This window comes from Orcinus orca, chromosome 19 (assembly GCF_937001465.1).
Source record: "Orcinus orca chromosome 19, mOrcOrc1.1, whole genome shotgun sequence".
Lineage (NCBI taxonomy): Eukaryota > Metazoa > Chordata > Mammalia > Artiodactyla > Delphinidae > Orcinus > Orcinus orca.
Window position 1 is genome coordinate 46410831 of NC_064577.1, and position 18570 is coordinate 46429400.

General features: G+C 38.0%; 1 protein-coding gene across 9 annotated transcripts in view; it reads right to left on the bottom strand.

Moving 5' to 3' along the window:
- Positions 1 to 18570, bottom strand: part of SPAG9 (sperm associated antigen 9) — a 140702-nt gene that overhangs the window by 76042 nt on the left and 46090 nt on the right. For 8 of the 9 annotated variants that reach the window (XM_033410927.2, XM_033410926.2, XM_012537737.3 and 5 more), the window contains exon 2: positions 17602 to 17722. In XM_033410927.2, the coding sequence (XP_033266818.1) occupies positions 17602 to 17722 (121 nt within the window). Of the gene's footprint in view, positions 1 to 10883; positions 10902 to 17601; positions 17723 to 18570 lie in introns of those variants that run through there. The other variant, XM_049702347.1, reaches the window with a different exon arrangement.

An 18570-nucleotide genomic window follows, 5' to 3' on the forward strand; every position in this document is an offset into this window, starting at 1 on the left:
AGATAAATTTATATCACCATCACTACCACTACTACTAACAGTTAACATTATATAGTACTTGTTAGGTAACATGCACTGTCCTACGTACTTTATATTAACTAACTTGAGCCTGACATTAACCTTATGACGAAAGTTTAATACATTTCATTTTAGAGATAACGAAACTGAAGTAAATAGGGGTTAAGTAACTTGCCCAAATTCACAAAGCTAGTAAATGGCAAAACTACAATTCCTAATGGAAGAGACTAGATCCAGAATCAGCTTTTAATTACCATGGTATTCTGCCTCTCAAGAGATACTCTTTTAATTTGTTTTATATATTGGAGTCAACTTTAAAATTTCACTTTGGGGAAAAAAAGTATAGAGAGTACTCCTTTATTACTTGAAATAAAAACCCCTCTGTCTGGAAAGAACCTAATCACAGATACTACAAAACTCAAAGGTATCAAACTGCCAAGTAAAATATGTACCCAACTTTATTAATCATGATGAAATGCATATTAAAGCCCAAATGTGGGAATTCCCAGGTGGTCTAATGGTTAGAACTCTGTGCTCTCACTGCCGAGGGCCCGGGTTTGATCCCTGGTCGGGGAACTAAGATCCCATAAGCCAGGTGGCATGGCAAACAAACAAACAAACAAACAAAAAAGTAAAAAAACAAAATGCAACACTACTACATACCTGTCAGAATAGCTAAAATGAAAAACAGTGTTGGTAAGGAACAAGTTCTGGTAAGGAACTTTTATACACTGCTGGTGGGAGTATAAACTGGTACACCCAATTTGAAAACTGGCAAGATTTAATAAAGTTAATATTTGCCAACCCTGTGACAAAACAAGTTCATTACTATGAAATATGTCTACGTGTCCACCAAAAGGCATTTAAGACAATACTCAAAGCAGCACTATTTGTGCCCCAACCTGGAATCAACCCAAATATCCACCAACAGCAAAATGGATAAATATTCATGCACTGGAATACTATATAATAATGAGAATGAGGAAACTATTGCTGTACAAAACATCATGGACAAATCTCACAAACAGGATACTGAGGAAAAGAAGCAGAAGCAAAAGAATACAAAGTTCATATACATACATAACTAATCTAAAACTAATCTAATGTGTTAGAAGTCAGGATAGTGGTTACCTTTGGGGAGGAGTTATGACCTGATGAATTTACTGTGTATACAGCCCAACCCCACCCCAGTCCAAACATAATGTGTACCCATTCACACAAGCACTTTCCTTGGCTTGAATACTCATCATTCTTTATGTTCTCCAAGAATTCCTATAAATTCAACATATAGCGCAGGATTTAAACAGACTATTCAGAACCATAACAAATAAGCTGTATTGATTCATCATTAAAAGGTACAGGGAGATGAGGAAAAAATGTTACCAGATTGGAGAATTATAAAAAGAAATAGGGCTTCCCTGGTGGCGCAGTGGTTAAGAATCCGCCTGCCAATGCAGGGGACACTGGTTCAAGCCCTGGTCCAGGAAGATCCCACATGTCACGGAGCAGCTAAGCCCGTGTGCCACAACTACTGAGCCTGCACTCTACAGCCCGCGAGCCACAACTGCTAAGCCCGTGTGCTACAACTACTGAAGCCCGTGAACCTACAGCCCGTGCTCCACAAGAGAAGCCACCGCAACGAGAAGCCTGTGCACCGCAACAAAGAGTAACTCCCACTCGCTGCAACTAGAGAAAGTCCGCGTGCAGCAACAAAGACCCAATGCAGCCAAAAAAATAATAATTTAAAAAAGAAAGAAAGAAAAAATGATTGCCATCATTGGAGGATAAATTGGAATTACTCTTTTGAAGGTCACATTGGTGATATGTATTAAAATAAGCAATGTGTATATCCTTTGACCCATTGTTACTATTCATTTGAAAAGGGCCTAGAACAGGACCTCACACACCTGTGTCTTTCAAATACAACAATTAAAGGTACCGTTAAAATGAATGCAGTATTGGGCTTCCCTGGTGGCGCAGTGGTCGAGAGTCCGCCTACCGATGCAGGGGACATGGGTTTGTGGCCCCGGTCCGGGAAGGTCCCACATGCGGCGGAGCGGCTGGGCCCGTGAGCCATGGCCGCTGAGCCTGCGCGTCCGGAGCCTGTGCTCCGCAAAGGGAGAGGCCACAACAGTGAGAGGCCCGTGTACCACACAAAATAAAATAAAATAAAAAAGTAAAAAAAATAAAATGAATGCAGTATTACCATAAATGCTGACATGGGATGGTGCCTAGAACTTAATGGAAGGATGTTGAATGTTACTGCTATATCTGAAATTTAAAAATATAAAACAATGCATAGTATGATGTCACTAAGATGTCTACAAAGTCAAAACGAACTGATTTTCTCTCCCAAACCTGCTCTTTCCCATAATCTTCTTACTCAGGCAAAAATCTTGCAACTATCCTTTTGCTCTTCTCTTTTCCCACACTGCAATCCATCAGCAAATTCTGTCCAGTTTACCTTCAAAATGAATCTAGAATCTGTCAACTTTTTTTTTTTTTTTTTTGCGGTACGCGGGCCTCTCACTGTTGTGGCCTCTCCCTTTGCGGAGCACATTTTTTAAGGCAGCAAAAGATCCAGGCTAAAAGTAGAACTGACAACACTGTACTTTACATCAGCCTATTAGTCTGATGCATCACTGTTGTATTCTGATTTTCTCTCACCTGTAACTATGTTTTTAAGAATGTTCCACCCAAAAGCTGCAGAAACTGTGCACTCTCTTCAACTGCACATGAAACATTCTCCAGGATAGATCACGTGTTATGCCACAAAACAAGTCTCAGTAAACTTAAAAACACAAGCCGCTTTTCCAACCACAGTGCTATGAGACTTGAAATCAACTACAAGAAAAAAACCACAAAAAATACAAACATGTGGAAGCTAAACAAATGCTACTAAGCAACCAATGGGTCAATGAAGAAATCAAAGAGGAAGTAATGAAAATGGAAACATAATATTCCAAGACCTGAAAATGGAAACATAACATTCCAAAATCTATGGGAGACAGCAAAAATAGTTCTAAGAGGGAACTTCAAGAAACAAGAAAAATCTCAAATAAACAATATAATCTTACACCTAAAGGAACTGGAAAAAGAAAAACAAAAACCAATGTGAAGAGAAAGAAGGAAATAATAAAGATTAGAGTGGAAATAGGGACCTACAAGATGGCGGAGGAGTGAGACGTGGAGATCACCTTCCTCCCCACAAATACATCTACATGTGGAACAACTCCTACAGAACACCTACTGAACGCTGGCAGAACACCTCAGACGTCCCCACGTCCCTGGGTAGGGCAAAAGAAAAAAAGGAAAAACAGAATAGGGACAAGACCTGCACCTCTGGGAAGGAACTGTGAAGGAGGAAAAGTTTCCACACACTAGGAAGCCACTTCATTGGCAGAGATGGGGGTGGGCGGGGGGAAGCTTTGGAACCACGGAGGAGAGCGCAGCAAAAGGGGTGCAGAGGGAAGAGCGGAGAGATTCCCGCAAAAGGGATCAGAGCTGACCAGCATTCACTAGCCTCAGAGACTTGTTTGCTCACTCGCCAGGGCGGCTGGGAGCTGAGGCTCCGGCTTCGGAGGTCAGATCCCAGGGAGAGGACTGTGGTTGGCTACGTGAACACAGCCTGAAAGGGGCTAGTGCGCCACAGCTAGCAGGGAGGGAGTCCGGGAAAAAGTCTGGAACTGCCTAAGAATCAAGAGACCACTGTTTGGGGTGCGTGAGGAGAGGGGATTCAGAGCACCACCTAAACAAGTTCCAGAGATGGGTGCAAGACGCGGCTATGAGCTCGGACACCAGAGATGGACATGAAATGCTAAGGCTGCTGCTGCAGCCACCAAGAAGCCTATGTATAAGCACAGGTCACTATCCACACCTCCCCTCCTGGGAGCCTGTGTTGTCCGCCATGCCAGGGTCCCATGATCCACAGACAACTTCCCCAGGAGAACACACACCGTGCCTCAGGCTGGTGCAACGTCATGCCGTCCTCTGCCGCCACAGGCTCGCCCCGCATTCCATACCTCTCCCTCCCCAGAGCCTGAGTGAGCCAGAGCCCCCTAATCAGCTGCTCCTTTAACCCCGTCCTGTCTGGGCAGGGAACAGATGCCCTCTGGCGACCTACACACAGAGGCGGGGCCAAATCCAAAGCTGAACCCCAAGAGCTGTGTGAACAAATAAGAGAAACGGAAATTTCTCCCAAAAGCCTCAGGAGCAGCGGATTAAATCTCCACAATCAACTTGATGTACCCTGCATCTGTGGAATACCTGAACAGACAACGAATCATCCCAACATTGAGGCGGTGGACTTTGGGAGCAAGGATATATATATATATATTTTTTTCCCTTTTTCTCTCTTTGTGAGTGTGTGTGTGCATGCTTCTGTGTGTGATTTTGTCTGTATAGCTCTGCTTTTACCATTTGTCCTAGGGTTCTGTCTGTCCATTTTGTTTGTTTGATTTTTCTTTTCTTACTTTTTAATATTTTTTACTTTTAAGAATTATGTTTTATTTTAATTCCATTTAAGTTTTTTCTTTCTTTTTTTATCCCTCTTCTCCTGAGCCATGTGACTGACAGGGTCTTGGTGCTCCGGCAGGGTGTCAGGCCTGTGCCTCTGAGGTGGGAGAGCCGAGATCAGGACATTGGTCCACCAGAGACCTCCCAGCTCCACGTAATATCAAATGGCGAAAGCTCTCCCACAGATCTCCATCTCGACGTTAAGACCAACCTCCACTCAACAACCAGCAAGGTACAGTGCTGGACACCCTATGCCAAACAACTAAGCAAGACAGGAACACAACAGCACCCATTAGCAGAGAGGCTGCCTAAAATCATAATAAGTTCACAGACACCCCAAAACACACCACTGGACACGGTCCTGCTCACCAGAAAGACAAGTTCCAGCCTCATCCAGCAGAAAACAGGCACCAGTACCCTCAACCAGGAAGCCTACACAACCCACTGAACCAACATTTCGCACTGGGGGCAGACACCAAAGAAAGCAATGGGAACTACGAACCTGCAGCCTGCAAAAATGAGACCCCAAACAAAGTAAGTTAAGCAAAATGGGAAGACAGAGAAATACACAGCAGATGAAGCATCAAGGTAAAAAAACCCCACCAGACCAAACAAATGAAGAGGAAACAGGCAGTCTGCCTGAAAAAGAATTCAGAGTAATGATAGTAAAGATGATCCAAAATCTTGGAAATAGAATGGAGAAAATACAAGAAAAGTTTAACAAGGACCTAGAAGAACTAAAGAGCAAACAAACAATGATGAACAACACAATAAATGAAATTAAAAATTCTCTAGAAGGAATCAATAGCAGAATAACTGAGGCAGAAGAATGGATAAGTGACCTGTAAGATAAAATAGTGGAAATAACTACCACAGAGCAGAATAAAGAAAAAAGAATGAAAAGAATAGAGGACAGTCTCAGAGACCTCTGGGACAACATTAAATGCACCAACACTCGAATTATAGGGGTCCCAGAAGAAGAAGAGAAAAAAAAAAGGGACTGAGAAAATATTTGAAGAGATTATAGTTGAAAACTTCCGTAACATGGGAAAGGAAATAGTCAATCAACTCCAGAAAGCGCACAGAGTCCCATACAGGATAAATCCAAGGAGAAACACACCAAGATACATATTAATCAAAGTATCAAAAATTAAATACAAAGAAAAAATATTAAAAGCAGCATGGGAAAAGCAACAAATAACATACAAGGGAATCCCCATAAGGTTAACAGCTGATCTTTCAACAGAAACTCTGCAAGCCAGAAGGGAGTAGCAGCACATATTTGAAGTGAAGAAAGGGAAAAACTGACAACCAAGATTACTCTACCCAGCAAGGATCTCATTCAGATTCGACGGAGAAATTAAAACCTTTACAGACAAGCAAAAGTTAACACAATTCAGCACCACCAAACCAGCTTTACACCAAATGCTAAAGGAACTTCTCTAGGCAGGAAACAGAAGAGAAGGAAAAGACCTACATTAACAAACCCAAAACAATTAAGAAAATGGTAAAAGGAACATACATACAGATAACTACCTTAAACGTAAATGGATTAAATGCTCCAACCAAAAGACATAGACTGGCTGAATGGATACAAAAACAAGACCGTATATATGCTGTCTACAAGAGATCCACTTCAGACCTAGGGACACATACAGACTGAAAGTGAAGGGATGGAAAAAGATATTCCATGCAAATGGAAACCAAAAGAAAGCTGGAGTAGCAATTCTCATATCAGACAAAATAGACTTTAAAATAAAGACTATTACAAGAGACAAAGACGACACTACATAATGATCGAGGGATCAATCCAAGAAGAAGATATAACAATTGTAAATATTTATGCACCCAAGATAGGAACACCTCAATACATAAGGCAAATGTTAACAGCCAAAAAAGGGGAAATCGACAGTAACACAATCATAGTAGGAGACTTTAACACCCCACTTTCACCAATGGACAGATCATCCAAAATGAAAATCAATAACACAAGCTTTAAATGATACATTAAACAAGATGGACTTAATTGATATTTATAGGACATTCCATTCAAAAACAACAGAATACACTTTCTTCTCAAGTGCTCATGGAACATAATCCAGGATAGATCATATCTTGGGCCACAAATCAAGCCCTGGTAAATTTGAGAAAACTGAATTCGTATCAAGTATCTTTTCCAACCACAACGCTATGAGGCCACAACAGTGAGAGGCCCGCGTACCGCAAAAAAAAACCCAAAAAACACAAGGAGACATCATTTCATACCTGTGAGACTTGACTATTATCAAAAAGAAAAGAAATAAGTGTTGGAAAGGATGTGGAGAAAAGAGAACCCTTGTATACTGCTGATGGGAATGTAAATTGGTATAGCCACTATGGAAAACAGTATGGAGGTTCCCCAAAAAATAAAAAACAGAACTACCATACAATCCAGTAATTCACTTATGAATACTTATCTCAAGACAATGAAAACACTAATTCCAAAAGGTATATGCACCCTAATGTCCATGGCAGCATTATTTACAGTAGCTAAGATATGGAAGCAACCTAAGTGCCCATTAACAGATGAATGGATAAAGATGCGGCATATATATATATATATATATATATATATATATATATGAATGAAGTGCAATATTGCTCAGCCATAGAAAGAATGAAATCTTGCCATTTATGACAACATGAATGAACCTAAGAGGATATTACCCTAAGTGAAATAGACAGAGAAAGACAAGTACCATATGATCTCACTTATATGTAGGATCTAAAAAACAAAAGAAATATAACAAAACAGAAATAGACTCTTAGATACAGAGAATAAACTACTGCTTGCCAGAGGGAAGGGTGGTAGCGGAGGAGTGAAATAAGTGAAGGGGATTAAGAGGTACAAACTTCCAGTTATAAAATAAATAAGTCATGGGGATGTAATTATAACAAAGAGAATATAGTCAATAATATTTTAATAAGTTTGTACGGTGACAGACAGTAACGACTTATAGTGGTGATCATTTTGTGATACATAAAAATATCAAATCATTATGCTGCACACCTGAAACTAATATATTTTAAGTCAATTATACTTCAAAATTAATGAAATGGTAATAAGCTTCTCTAGAATAAGTATTATATACTTCCATCTTCCTCTTCACTCCAGTACAACTACTTAGTCTACTTACTCGAGGCCCTAAAATAATTTATTTCTCTATCCCATTAAAATTAAATAGGTTTTGGGACTTCCCTGGTGGCAGAGGAGCTAAGAATCTACCTGCCAATGCAGGGGACATGGGTTCAATCCCTGGTCTGGGAAGATCTCACATGCCACGGAGCAACGAAGCCAGTGCACCACAACTACTAAGTCTGCACTCTAGAGCCCACAAGCCACAACTACTGAGCCTACACACCACAAATACTGAAGCCCGCACACCCTAGAGCCCATGTGCTGCAACTACTGAAGCCCGTGTGCCTAGAGCCCATGCTCTGCAACAAGAGAAACCACCGCAATGAGAAGCCCATGCACCGCAACAAAGAGTAGCCCCCACTCACTGCAACTAGAGAAAGCCTGTGTGCAGCAACAAAGACCCAACACAGACACACACACACACACACAAATTAAGTAGGTTTTTTCTTTTGTATAGTTACACCCAGATGTATTATACAAATCAAAACAAGACCACTAATATATTACCAGTTAACTAGTAGACAACCATATTCAAAAGAATATGATTCAAAGATAGTTCAAATATTAAGTTATCTACTTCTCCATTTATGAACTAGTAACTAGATACATCAGGATGCCAATGAGAAACCCAAGGGGTATCTTCCCAAAGTGGATGTTCACTGTATTCAACTCTACAAAACTAGGTAGGCTTTCAGACAGCCAAGGAAGAGTTTTGGTTGATTCTAGTTCTGAGACCAGCAGGATAAACAGGCAATTAAAGGGGTCAGGGGTGGCCATAAAATGTAGTATATATCCATATAATGGAATATTATTCTTAAAAAGTCTTAAAAAGGAATTAAGTAACGATACACGCTAAAACGTAGATGAACCTTATGCTAAGCGAAAGAAGCCAGTCACAAAAGACCATATATTATATGATTTCATTTATATGAAATCCCAGAATAGGCAAATCCATAGAGACAGAAAGCAGATTAGTGGGTACTAAGGGCTGAGGGAAAGCCAGGAACCATGAGTGCTAACAGGTATGGTGTTTCTTTTTGGAATGATGGTGTTCTAGAATTTGATGGTGATGATAGTCGTACAACTTTATGAATATACTAAAAACCACTGAATTGTATACTCTAAAATGGTGGATTTTATGGTATGGAAATTACATTTTTTTAAAGGGGCAGGAAGTGTCATTCAAAGTCTATTCCTTAACATAAGCATCGGAAAATTGCATCTCAATTTAACAGTAACCTATTTTTTTAAAGTAAAAGTCAGGAAGTTAAGGGAACAAAAAAGAAAATCTCAACACTTAGTAAATGTTTGTTGAATAAATGAATGAATATTCAGTGAAGAGTTTTAAAGCAATAATAAAAATTAAACCAGAGTAACCTTGAAGTTATTAAAAAATCAGATGAGAGTACAAATCATAAATGCTATATTTTCATTAAAGTTTCCTCACCTTCTCTTCCTCAGGTTATTCACAGTAGAAAGAATAGGCACATGATTGCTAAGCTTTAGTTACATTCCCTCCCTTGCCTCAACACTTGAGCAAAATCATGTACCACCTACTAAGGCTGTTAGGCTAAGGCAAAGACTAGCCGATACTAACCAAAGCAGTTTCTCTTTTTCTTGGGACACATAGCTAGACTATATATCCCAGCCTCTGTAAGTGAGCTTCTAACTGAGTTATATAGCCAATGAAGTAGAAGTGAAAGCTATGTGTGCTACACCTAGGCCTGGCCCAATAAAAAAATTCCACACACAATCCTCCATTCTCTTTCCCCTTCCTCCAACTCAATGTAGGTATAACAAACTCAGAGCAAAGTTGGAAAGGGCCTGTGTCTCCAAAGGAGCCACCCATGTATCAGAAACATCCAATTTAAATTTCACACAGGGAGGAAATTCCCTGGCGGTCCAGTGGTTAAGACTCAGTGTTTTCAGTGTTGTGGCCTGGGTTCAATCCCTGGTTTGGGAAGTAAGATCCTACAAGCCCCGCGCAGTACAGCCAATCAATCAATCAATCCATATAAAGAAAGTAAGAAGTTTCTCATGAACAAGAAATAACATAACATCTGAATCATTATATATGTCTTTTGCAGCTTGTTTTGCTACAGCAACTAGAGTTACCTTAACTCATACATTAGCTTGTAAACACACATTAAAAACCTTCTAAAAGGCATTCTAAATTATCAAAGGCGTGTCACTTCATGGTGCTTAAGAGTAGTTTATATCTTTGTTATCCTGGATGATTTTCTGAATGTTGTTTTGGCCATTATTTTCTCCAACCTAACATCTCCAGCAAGTATCTTGACAGAAATTATCTATGTCTTCCCATATTTCATGTTTTCTTTATCTGTACTGTGATTCTGAATATTAGTATTATATTTTTAGGTATATGAGTTAACCACCAAGATCATATAAAACAAATTCAGAACCTCTCACTCTTTTCTTAAAATACTTACATCAGTACAACAACACAGTCAATGGACTCAAGTTTTCTCAAGGCCTAAGTCACATGAGATGGTATAGTGTTTAACTGAAAAGTACCTTTAAATGCTGGGAAGAGCCTTATCTTCAAAGTCCTGTATGCCACCCAGTAATCAGTAAGGGGAAAAGAAAGAGAAGTAGAAGGGAAGGGAAAGTTGGGAAAGGAAGGCCCACCAGGGCAAAGATGGTAGACATCCCCCAAAACCTCAAGTATCATAAAGTTAACCTATACCTATACTGTTGTATTATATCTGAAATGTTTAAACAAGAAAAGATCGTTTCTTGTTTAATAGTTCCCATGTGAACCCAAACCTCAAAATGATCTCAGGAAAAATCCTCAAATCATATGATTTTACTCAAACTAGCTACAACCTGAGATTAACTTGAAATAAACAAGATTCTGCTCATCCTTCCTATTCCCAAACAACAGATAATCTGCCAATTTTTTTAAGCTGCTAATATTCTAGGGAGAAAAAAAAATCAAACAAATCAAGGCATTGAAAACAATAAGGGGGTGGGGGAAAGATAAAAGAAGAATCAAAAGACTAATTCAAAATGTTCCCCTTATAAAAGCTAATGAAGATACTTCAGCCTCATTTTAGATGCTCTTTCTTTCCATTCATCTTTCCAAAGAGCAAGAGGATATGATTAAGGCAGGAAGAGCCACCTGCTCTACCTGCTCAAAATCAGAGCTTACCTCCTTAGATTGATGGCCTTTGCCAAGTTTGGAACACCTTCCATCTCTGTTGTCTTCTGCCCCATCAGACTGCTGATAGGCCTATGGGGGGAAGAAAGAGAAACAGACCTTCTAGAATGCCATATCCAACTCGTTATTTGCCTTCTCAAAAGGAATCATCAGTTCTTACTAATCGAGGAAGGCAGATAATCCAACTGTTACTTGGCCTCAGAAGATTGACATTGGTCTTTCAGAAGCTTTCCTTAAACAAGTTAGCATCAAACGTCTCCACAGGTAAGCAAGAATCAAGTGCTCACTTAAGAGCAAATAAATCACAGACACAACCACATCAAAACAGCAATAAAAACCTCTGCTCTGCCAACTAAGTCCTTCACCATGTCCCTAAACTTAAAAAGATTTTTCAGACAGACATTATATGCCACCTAAAGTCTATGTAGGGAGAGTCCATGCTTTCCCTCAGCACATATTCCCATGTATCACCTTCATGGTCAAGAAATACTTCCTCATGATCAACCAAAAACAACAAATTCATTTTCTCTGATTTAATCTTCCAAATTTACAAAAAAACAACTTGGTATCTTCCTTACTCATTCCTCTGTTTGAAGAATAACCAAATCACTCATGTTTATTCTGTTATCTAAGCTAAATCACCATCAATTCTTTAACTCTTACTCATAAAATTAATTTTCCATGAAACCTTTAGTTCTAGATATTAATTATGAACTATAACCTTAAGTTTCTCAGTAAACAACAGTAGACTTCAGAAATGAACAGTCCAAATACAGATAATAAAACATAAAACAGGTCTGAAGACCACATAGATATTACCTAATGAAGCAGAAGTAATAAAATGTTAGTGTTTGCATAAATTATCTTGTGCCCAATTATCTGCTTTCCCTCTCATACACAAGCTCTTTAAAAAAAAATTCTTGGGCTTCCCTGGTGGCACAGTGGTTAAGAATCTGCCTGCCAATGCAGGGGACACGGGTTCCAGCCCTGGTCCGGAAAGATCCCACATGGTGCGGAGCAACTAAGCTCTGCCCCACAACTACTGAGCCTGCACTCTACAGCCCATAAGCCACAACTACTGAGCCCACGTGCCACAACTACTGAAGCTCACGTGCCTAGAGCCCATGCTCCGCAACAAAAGAAGCCACCGCAATGAGAAGCCCGCGCACTGCAAGGAAGAGTAGCCCCCACTCACAGCAACTAGAGAAAGCCCGCACGCAGCAACAAAGACGCAACGCAGCCAAAAAAAAAAAAAAAAAAAACCTTACATAAAGTTTATTAAATATATATTCTTAATATCGCAAAGATATTAGATTCAAGTTAAATGAACTAAAAAACTAACTTTCTATATAACAAATTTTATTTTTGTAACTTTTTAAAATAAGGAGATATAAATCTGAATCTCATCAAGCTGCCTTAATAAGAAGTATGCTTTCAACAAAAATATAAATCATCAGTTGTCTACTTTCATCATTCTAAAAATAATGTAGAAAGGGACTGCCTATTGACACGATAAAATTAAAATGAAAGAAGTAACCTATTACAGTATTATGGAAATTCTGAGAGTATTAACATTCTTTGCCAATTGCAAAGTACAGTAAAGGAGTTAATAAAGCTTTTTATTTGCCTGAAGGTATTTTTTAAAATAACTTAAAAAATAGTGACAGAAAATATTTAGGCCCTCTCAACTATTAACTTTGGTGTGAAGCTACACCTGTTAACTGAAAAAGATTATTTTTCTTCTGTGTTGTGAAAATTCTCAATTTATCAATAACATCACTAACACAGCCCTTGCTTATAAATAACTCCCAAATCTGAAGTATGTTTTAAGCCATTTATTCCTTTAAAATTAAAAACATGTTTATGATTATACTACCTTCCCATTATTTTCCATTATTTTCTAATGGTGTGCTAATTCTTATGACCAAAAAGGAGAGTTTTCCATCTAATAATGTGTTTCAAGGTAAAGGCTTGAAGGTATTTTATTAGACTAAAATCTATACTAAGTTTAAAAAGCAAATGAATGTTAAATGGGAGATGGGAAGTGTAGAAAGGTCAGAGTATAAAACTCTAGCACAAATGTCTTCAGGTGTCAAAAATATTTTTCCATTTAACTTATTTATTATTTATTTGGCTGCGTTGGGTCTTCATTGCTGCTTGCAGGCTTTCTCTAGTTGCAGCGAGCGGGGGCTACTCTTCGTTGCAGTGCTCAGGCTTCTCACTGTGGTGGCTTCTCTTGCTGCAGAGCACGGGCTCTAGGCGCACGGGCTTCAGTAGTTGTGGCTCGTGGGCTCCAGAGCACAGGCTCAGTATGTGTGACACACGGGCTTAGTTGCTCCGTGGCATGTGGCATCTTCCCGGACCAAGGCTCGAACCCGTGTCCCCTGCATTGGCAGGAGGATTCTTAACCACTGAGCCACTAGGGAAGTCCCCATTTAATTTTTAAAAATGGATTTTCATTCAAAGGAAGAAAGGGCAGATTCAGAGATTATTTAAGTAGCTTAAAATCACTGCCATCTAAATCTTGCCATCTTCTCCACAATTCAAGGAAAAGGTCATCTCTTATAAACTCAAGTAGCTTGAGGGCAACAGAATTTTCCCAAGAGAAAATCAAACAGATAATAAATGGTTTTCTACATCAGCTCTGGGTGTTAATATGTTGTAAATAATGATTCAAATTCATAAGTTATGATAAATAATGTGGAATTTGCTACTAATTCTTCCTTCTCCAATTCTGTTCATATAAAAAATGACCAAACACTACTAAATACCAAGAACCACTACAATGTTCATATTCCTTGCCCTACTTCTGTAACTATATCCTAAGAAAATTACCAAAAGAGGGCAATCTACAGGTGTGAAAAAATATTCACTGTAATATGATTCACTACACTGGAAAAAATGTCCAACCAACCAACAGAAATTTTTTGAGTTTTTAAAAAACTTCGCCTATATTTATTTTTACCAATTCATTCATTCCTTAATTCCACAAAGGATTTGAGATAGTTTACAAGAACATATCTTAACAATTCACTATATATGTATGAAATGTGGAACAGGAAAAAAACAATTTAAATATGCCACCCAAGTAAGGCCCAAACCAGTTGTTATGGTTGTACTTCAAAATTTGTTCTGAGTTTCTGAGTAGCCAAGTTAAAAAAACAAAGTAGCCATTAAATAATTCTCATTAGAGAAAAGGAGAAAGCACACACAGTTCCTCAGGGAAAACAAGAATTGTTAATAGACGGCATAGCTTCTGGATGATGGGTGTTGACACATTTAAAAAATAAAGATTATACAATAAGGAAAATACTTATGATAATGTTAAAGGAAAGATGCAAAATTATATATACACTCTGCAGTGATATAAAAGCATGGTACATATGGAAAAGACGAGACGGTCATACACATAACCTTTTTCCCCACAAAACTATGATTTCTTTGACTGTAATGACCACATCATATTCTTCTGTGCCAAAACCATGCCTAGAGGCTGAATGCTAGGCAGATAGTAGTAGTTTTTTTTTATTTTTAACATATTAAAATGTCTGTATTTACTTAAGATAGTATTTGGCTTACAAGAATAGAAATAATCAGTATATAACAGAAATAATGAATATAAAAAGTATTTTCTGATGAAGAACTCATTGCTGCCACACTATGAATGGCCAGGTTGATTGCTTACACCTTACATAGCTGAAAAGCACTAAGGGCCTCAATCCACAACTTCCTTATTCCACTCCACATATATTTCAGATTCTTCCTTAAGGCGTACAAGATGTTAACTACCAAGAAGTATTACTATTATACCCAGATAAGGAACAATATGTGGCCTTTTAAAAATTGCTTTATTTATGTTGGAAAAGCCAAAATAATTCTTACGTAGCTCAAATTTTGAAAAGAGAGCAACCAGATATCTCCAAAATCAAACATGACCATAAAATTATAATAAATTTTTTATATCATCAAAAATTTAAAAATCATACCACAACAACCTGATAGATTCCATACCATTAAAAGCTGTCAAGTGTGTTCTTTAATTCAGTTCCTATTTCTTGACTTTTCTTGCTTCTCAAATAGCAAGTAACTACAACCAAAATTTCCCCTTTTGACATAAGAAGTAGTCCCAAAGCAGAACTTGGACTTTCATTGTGGCTACTTCTTAAAAGGGATATGTGCCCTAAAACACATCAATCAGAACTGACAGTCTTTTAAAGTTAAAGACTCTAACACATTTATAAAAACAAACATGGAAATTGGACGATATTGTTATCATACGGCACTCAAAAAATAGTACTAAACACAAAAAACTGCACGCATCCTTCCTCTCTATAGGTATCATCATCAGTAATTTCTTTGGCCTTAAATGCTTATTTAAATACAGATGTTCAGAACACTAAAAAACACATTTAAAACATTTAAAAAGTTAAAAAAAATGTTGGGTTACAATAAATCTAATAAAAATCACTATACAGTCTTAAAAAACCAAAATTACAATATTAAAGTCCAGATATTCTGTATCCTATTATACAAAAAAAGAATTAATATACTGACATACATCCATTTAAATATGTTTTCATCTTTTAAAAAAATATATTCCCAGTCCCGTTTTTCCAATAGGATAGGGCACTGATGATACTTAAAGATTACCTCCTACCGCCACCTTTTTAAAAAATAAAGGGGCTTTGATTCATATTGGAGATCTGGGGAAGGGAAAACTAAGGTGGTAAAATGAAAAAAGTCAAACTATTTCCACCACTCCCCCCAATTTTTTTCAGATGTTTAAAATGTGGTAAAATAAAGACTCAGAAGAAAAATTTTAGATATATTTAGATTTCATATTATATTCATTTAGAAAAAAATAGAAGAGCAAGGAAAACAATTAGATGGAAAAGAGAAAAAGATTCCAAGGTATCAAAGGAGAAGGGAGTAAGTTCCAAAGCATTATAGCCTTAGCTCATGGACCAAGAGACTATCAGCTTTGTGCATCTCAACGGTCAATTCTGATTAATCACAGTTTTAAGTTCTTTAACTGTTACTTAGACAACAAGATTTATTTCAAAATGGAATAGCAGGGGGAAAAATGGGGATAGCAGACATCCAGGGGGAGAAATTCTTGAGAGAATATTGTATTAATAACAAAAATAAAGTTCTCAGATCAAATATAGCTCAAGACCATATCCAATACTTGGTGATTAATTTACTCATCCCTTCCATAGAGAATTATCAATTATTTTTAAATGACACCTTATTTTTAAAAAATTATCTTGAATTAAAAATAGGATACATGGTAATCAATACTTCTGAAAGAGAAATGAGAGAATGGACACCAAAGAACATGACAATTCCAAAAAAGGTAGGTATGACTCACTGGACTGGAAAACAATCTTAATTTAAAAAGCTACTATATCAAGTACAAGGTAATTCTTCCTTTAATATTTCCTATCATAGAAGCAGATTATTTAGTGCATCAAAAGATTCTAGAAAAGGAGTTCCTTTCTAAGTCAAAAGAAAATTTCCTTATCCAAAACTTGATACTCCTCAGAAGTCAAGAGGTAAACGTACTTGGTACAAGAATGAGGTTGGTTCTGTCAAAACTGCACCTTTAGTGTTTTGTTCTAAAATACTATAGTCCCTGATATGAAAACGCAATCAAGTTAGGATTCACTGTTAACAAAGGCAGGGTACAGCACTCTAGGTATCTACACGCCTAAAAGAACAAAGACATGACACATAGCTCATTTTGTCTCACTCTGGTGGCCTTCCATTACCAAATATCCACTGGCTCCCTTCCATGACATCTGCTTAATAGGCATTTGAGTTCTCCTTGAATTCTAGAATGCCTAAACTCCAGATTCCCAGTGATTCTAGGTTTTAGCTCTACTGGACTCTTCCACAGTCCTAAAGGGAGCAGCCAGTTATCATACACACTCTAAGCCTGGTAGTGAAGGTTATCCTTCATGAATGCCAGTCCTTTTACAGCAGGTGTCACTATGTAACCTTCATGGGTGGTGTGGGAAGAGTAACTGCGGGCCATCTAGAAGTTTACAATCCTGGGAGGGAAAACTGGAGAGTGATCTGCCTGAATCAAACATGAAAATATGCCATAAAGTTTCTTTTTTGAATTTTGACTTAATTAGGTCCACTTTCATTAGACAAAAATGGGAAGAAGTCCTTGGAATTTGAAACAATAACTATATTTGAATCAAGAATATATGAAATTATATTAAAAATGAAATGGTTCTGAAAAATGTCGTTCTAGTCCCCTCAATGTCCTCGGTTTTCCATAGAAAGGAATGAAAAAGAATTCAGTAATTTTTTTATACATACTTCGAAGTTTCTCTTACATTTTTAAATTTCAAAGCAACACAGAAACCAATGGAACTTTGTGTAACTGATCAAAATTTGAAGAAATGATTCACATGTACACACCCCAGAATCCTGCACGATGGATACAGCATAATGTTAACTACTATACAATGTAAGCTACAAACAAAAGCTGAGAGCTAAATTGAAGAAGAGAGTCCTATAGGTGTCTGACTTAGTCATTTCTGCAGACATGGGTACCACATGAAAATGTGAACAAAAAAGAATAAACCAAGCTCCCAGGTCTCACTTTTGAGGGTGGGGTGACAATTCCAAGCATATATCTGGAACTGTAATCAAATGTCAGGATGAGTCATTCCACTCTTTAACATATTTTACTTACTCTGGTCAGCATAGTTTTTGGCCTTGAGTTCAAGTTGTCTTGTTTGAGATTCTAAAGATTCCACTCTGGTCTGTAAATCCTTTTTTTCCTGTTCTTGAGAGTCTTCAAATTCAATGAATTTCTAATAAAGAAGAAAAATACATTATTTTCATTAGATAAATGAAACATTTTTAACATTATAAACCCCTGTGTTTCTTGGTATCAAGAATCACAACTTGGCATTAACTACTCAAGAAGATCTCAGAATCATGAACTTACGTTGATTTTTAGTCTCTCTATAAAAATTAAGGTTTACGGGACTTCTCTGGGGGTCCAGTGGTTGAGACTCCGTGCTTCCATTGCAGGGGACACGGGTTCGATCCCTGGTCAAGGGAACTAAGATCCCACATGCCACACAGCACGGCCAAAAAATTTTAAAAAAAAAAGTAATAATTAAGGTTTAAAATCTCCAAATATAGAAGGGAAAAGATGACAAAATAATATTTATGGAAGTGTTTCCACTTCATTATAACAGGCATTCCAAAGAAAATACATAGAGATTGGTTCAAGATGGTGGAGTAGAAGGACATGATCTCACTCCCTCTCACAAGAACACCACAATCACAACTAACTGCTGAACAATCATCGACAGGAAGACACTGGAACTCACCAAAAACGATACCCCACATCCAAAGACAAAGGAGAAGCCACAATGAGATGGTAGGAGGGGCGCAATCACAGTAAAATCAAATCCCATAACTGCTGGGTGGGTGACACACAGACTGGAGAACACTTAGACCACAGAAGTCCACCCACTGGAGTGAAGGTTCTGAGCCCCACGTCAGGCTTCCCAACCTGGGGGTCCGGCAACGGGAGGAGGAATTCCTAGAGAAACAGACTTTGAAGCCTAGTGGGATCTGATTGCAGGACTTCGACAGGACTGGGGGAAACAGAGACTCCACTCTTGGAGGGCACACACAAAGTAGTGTG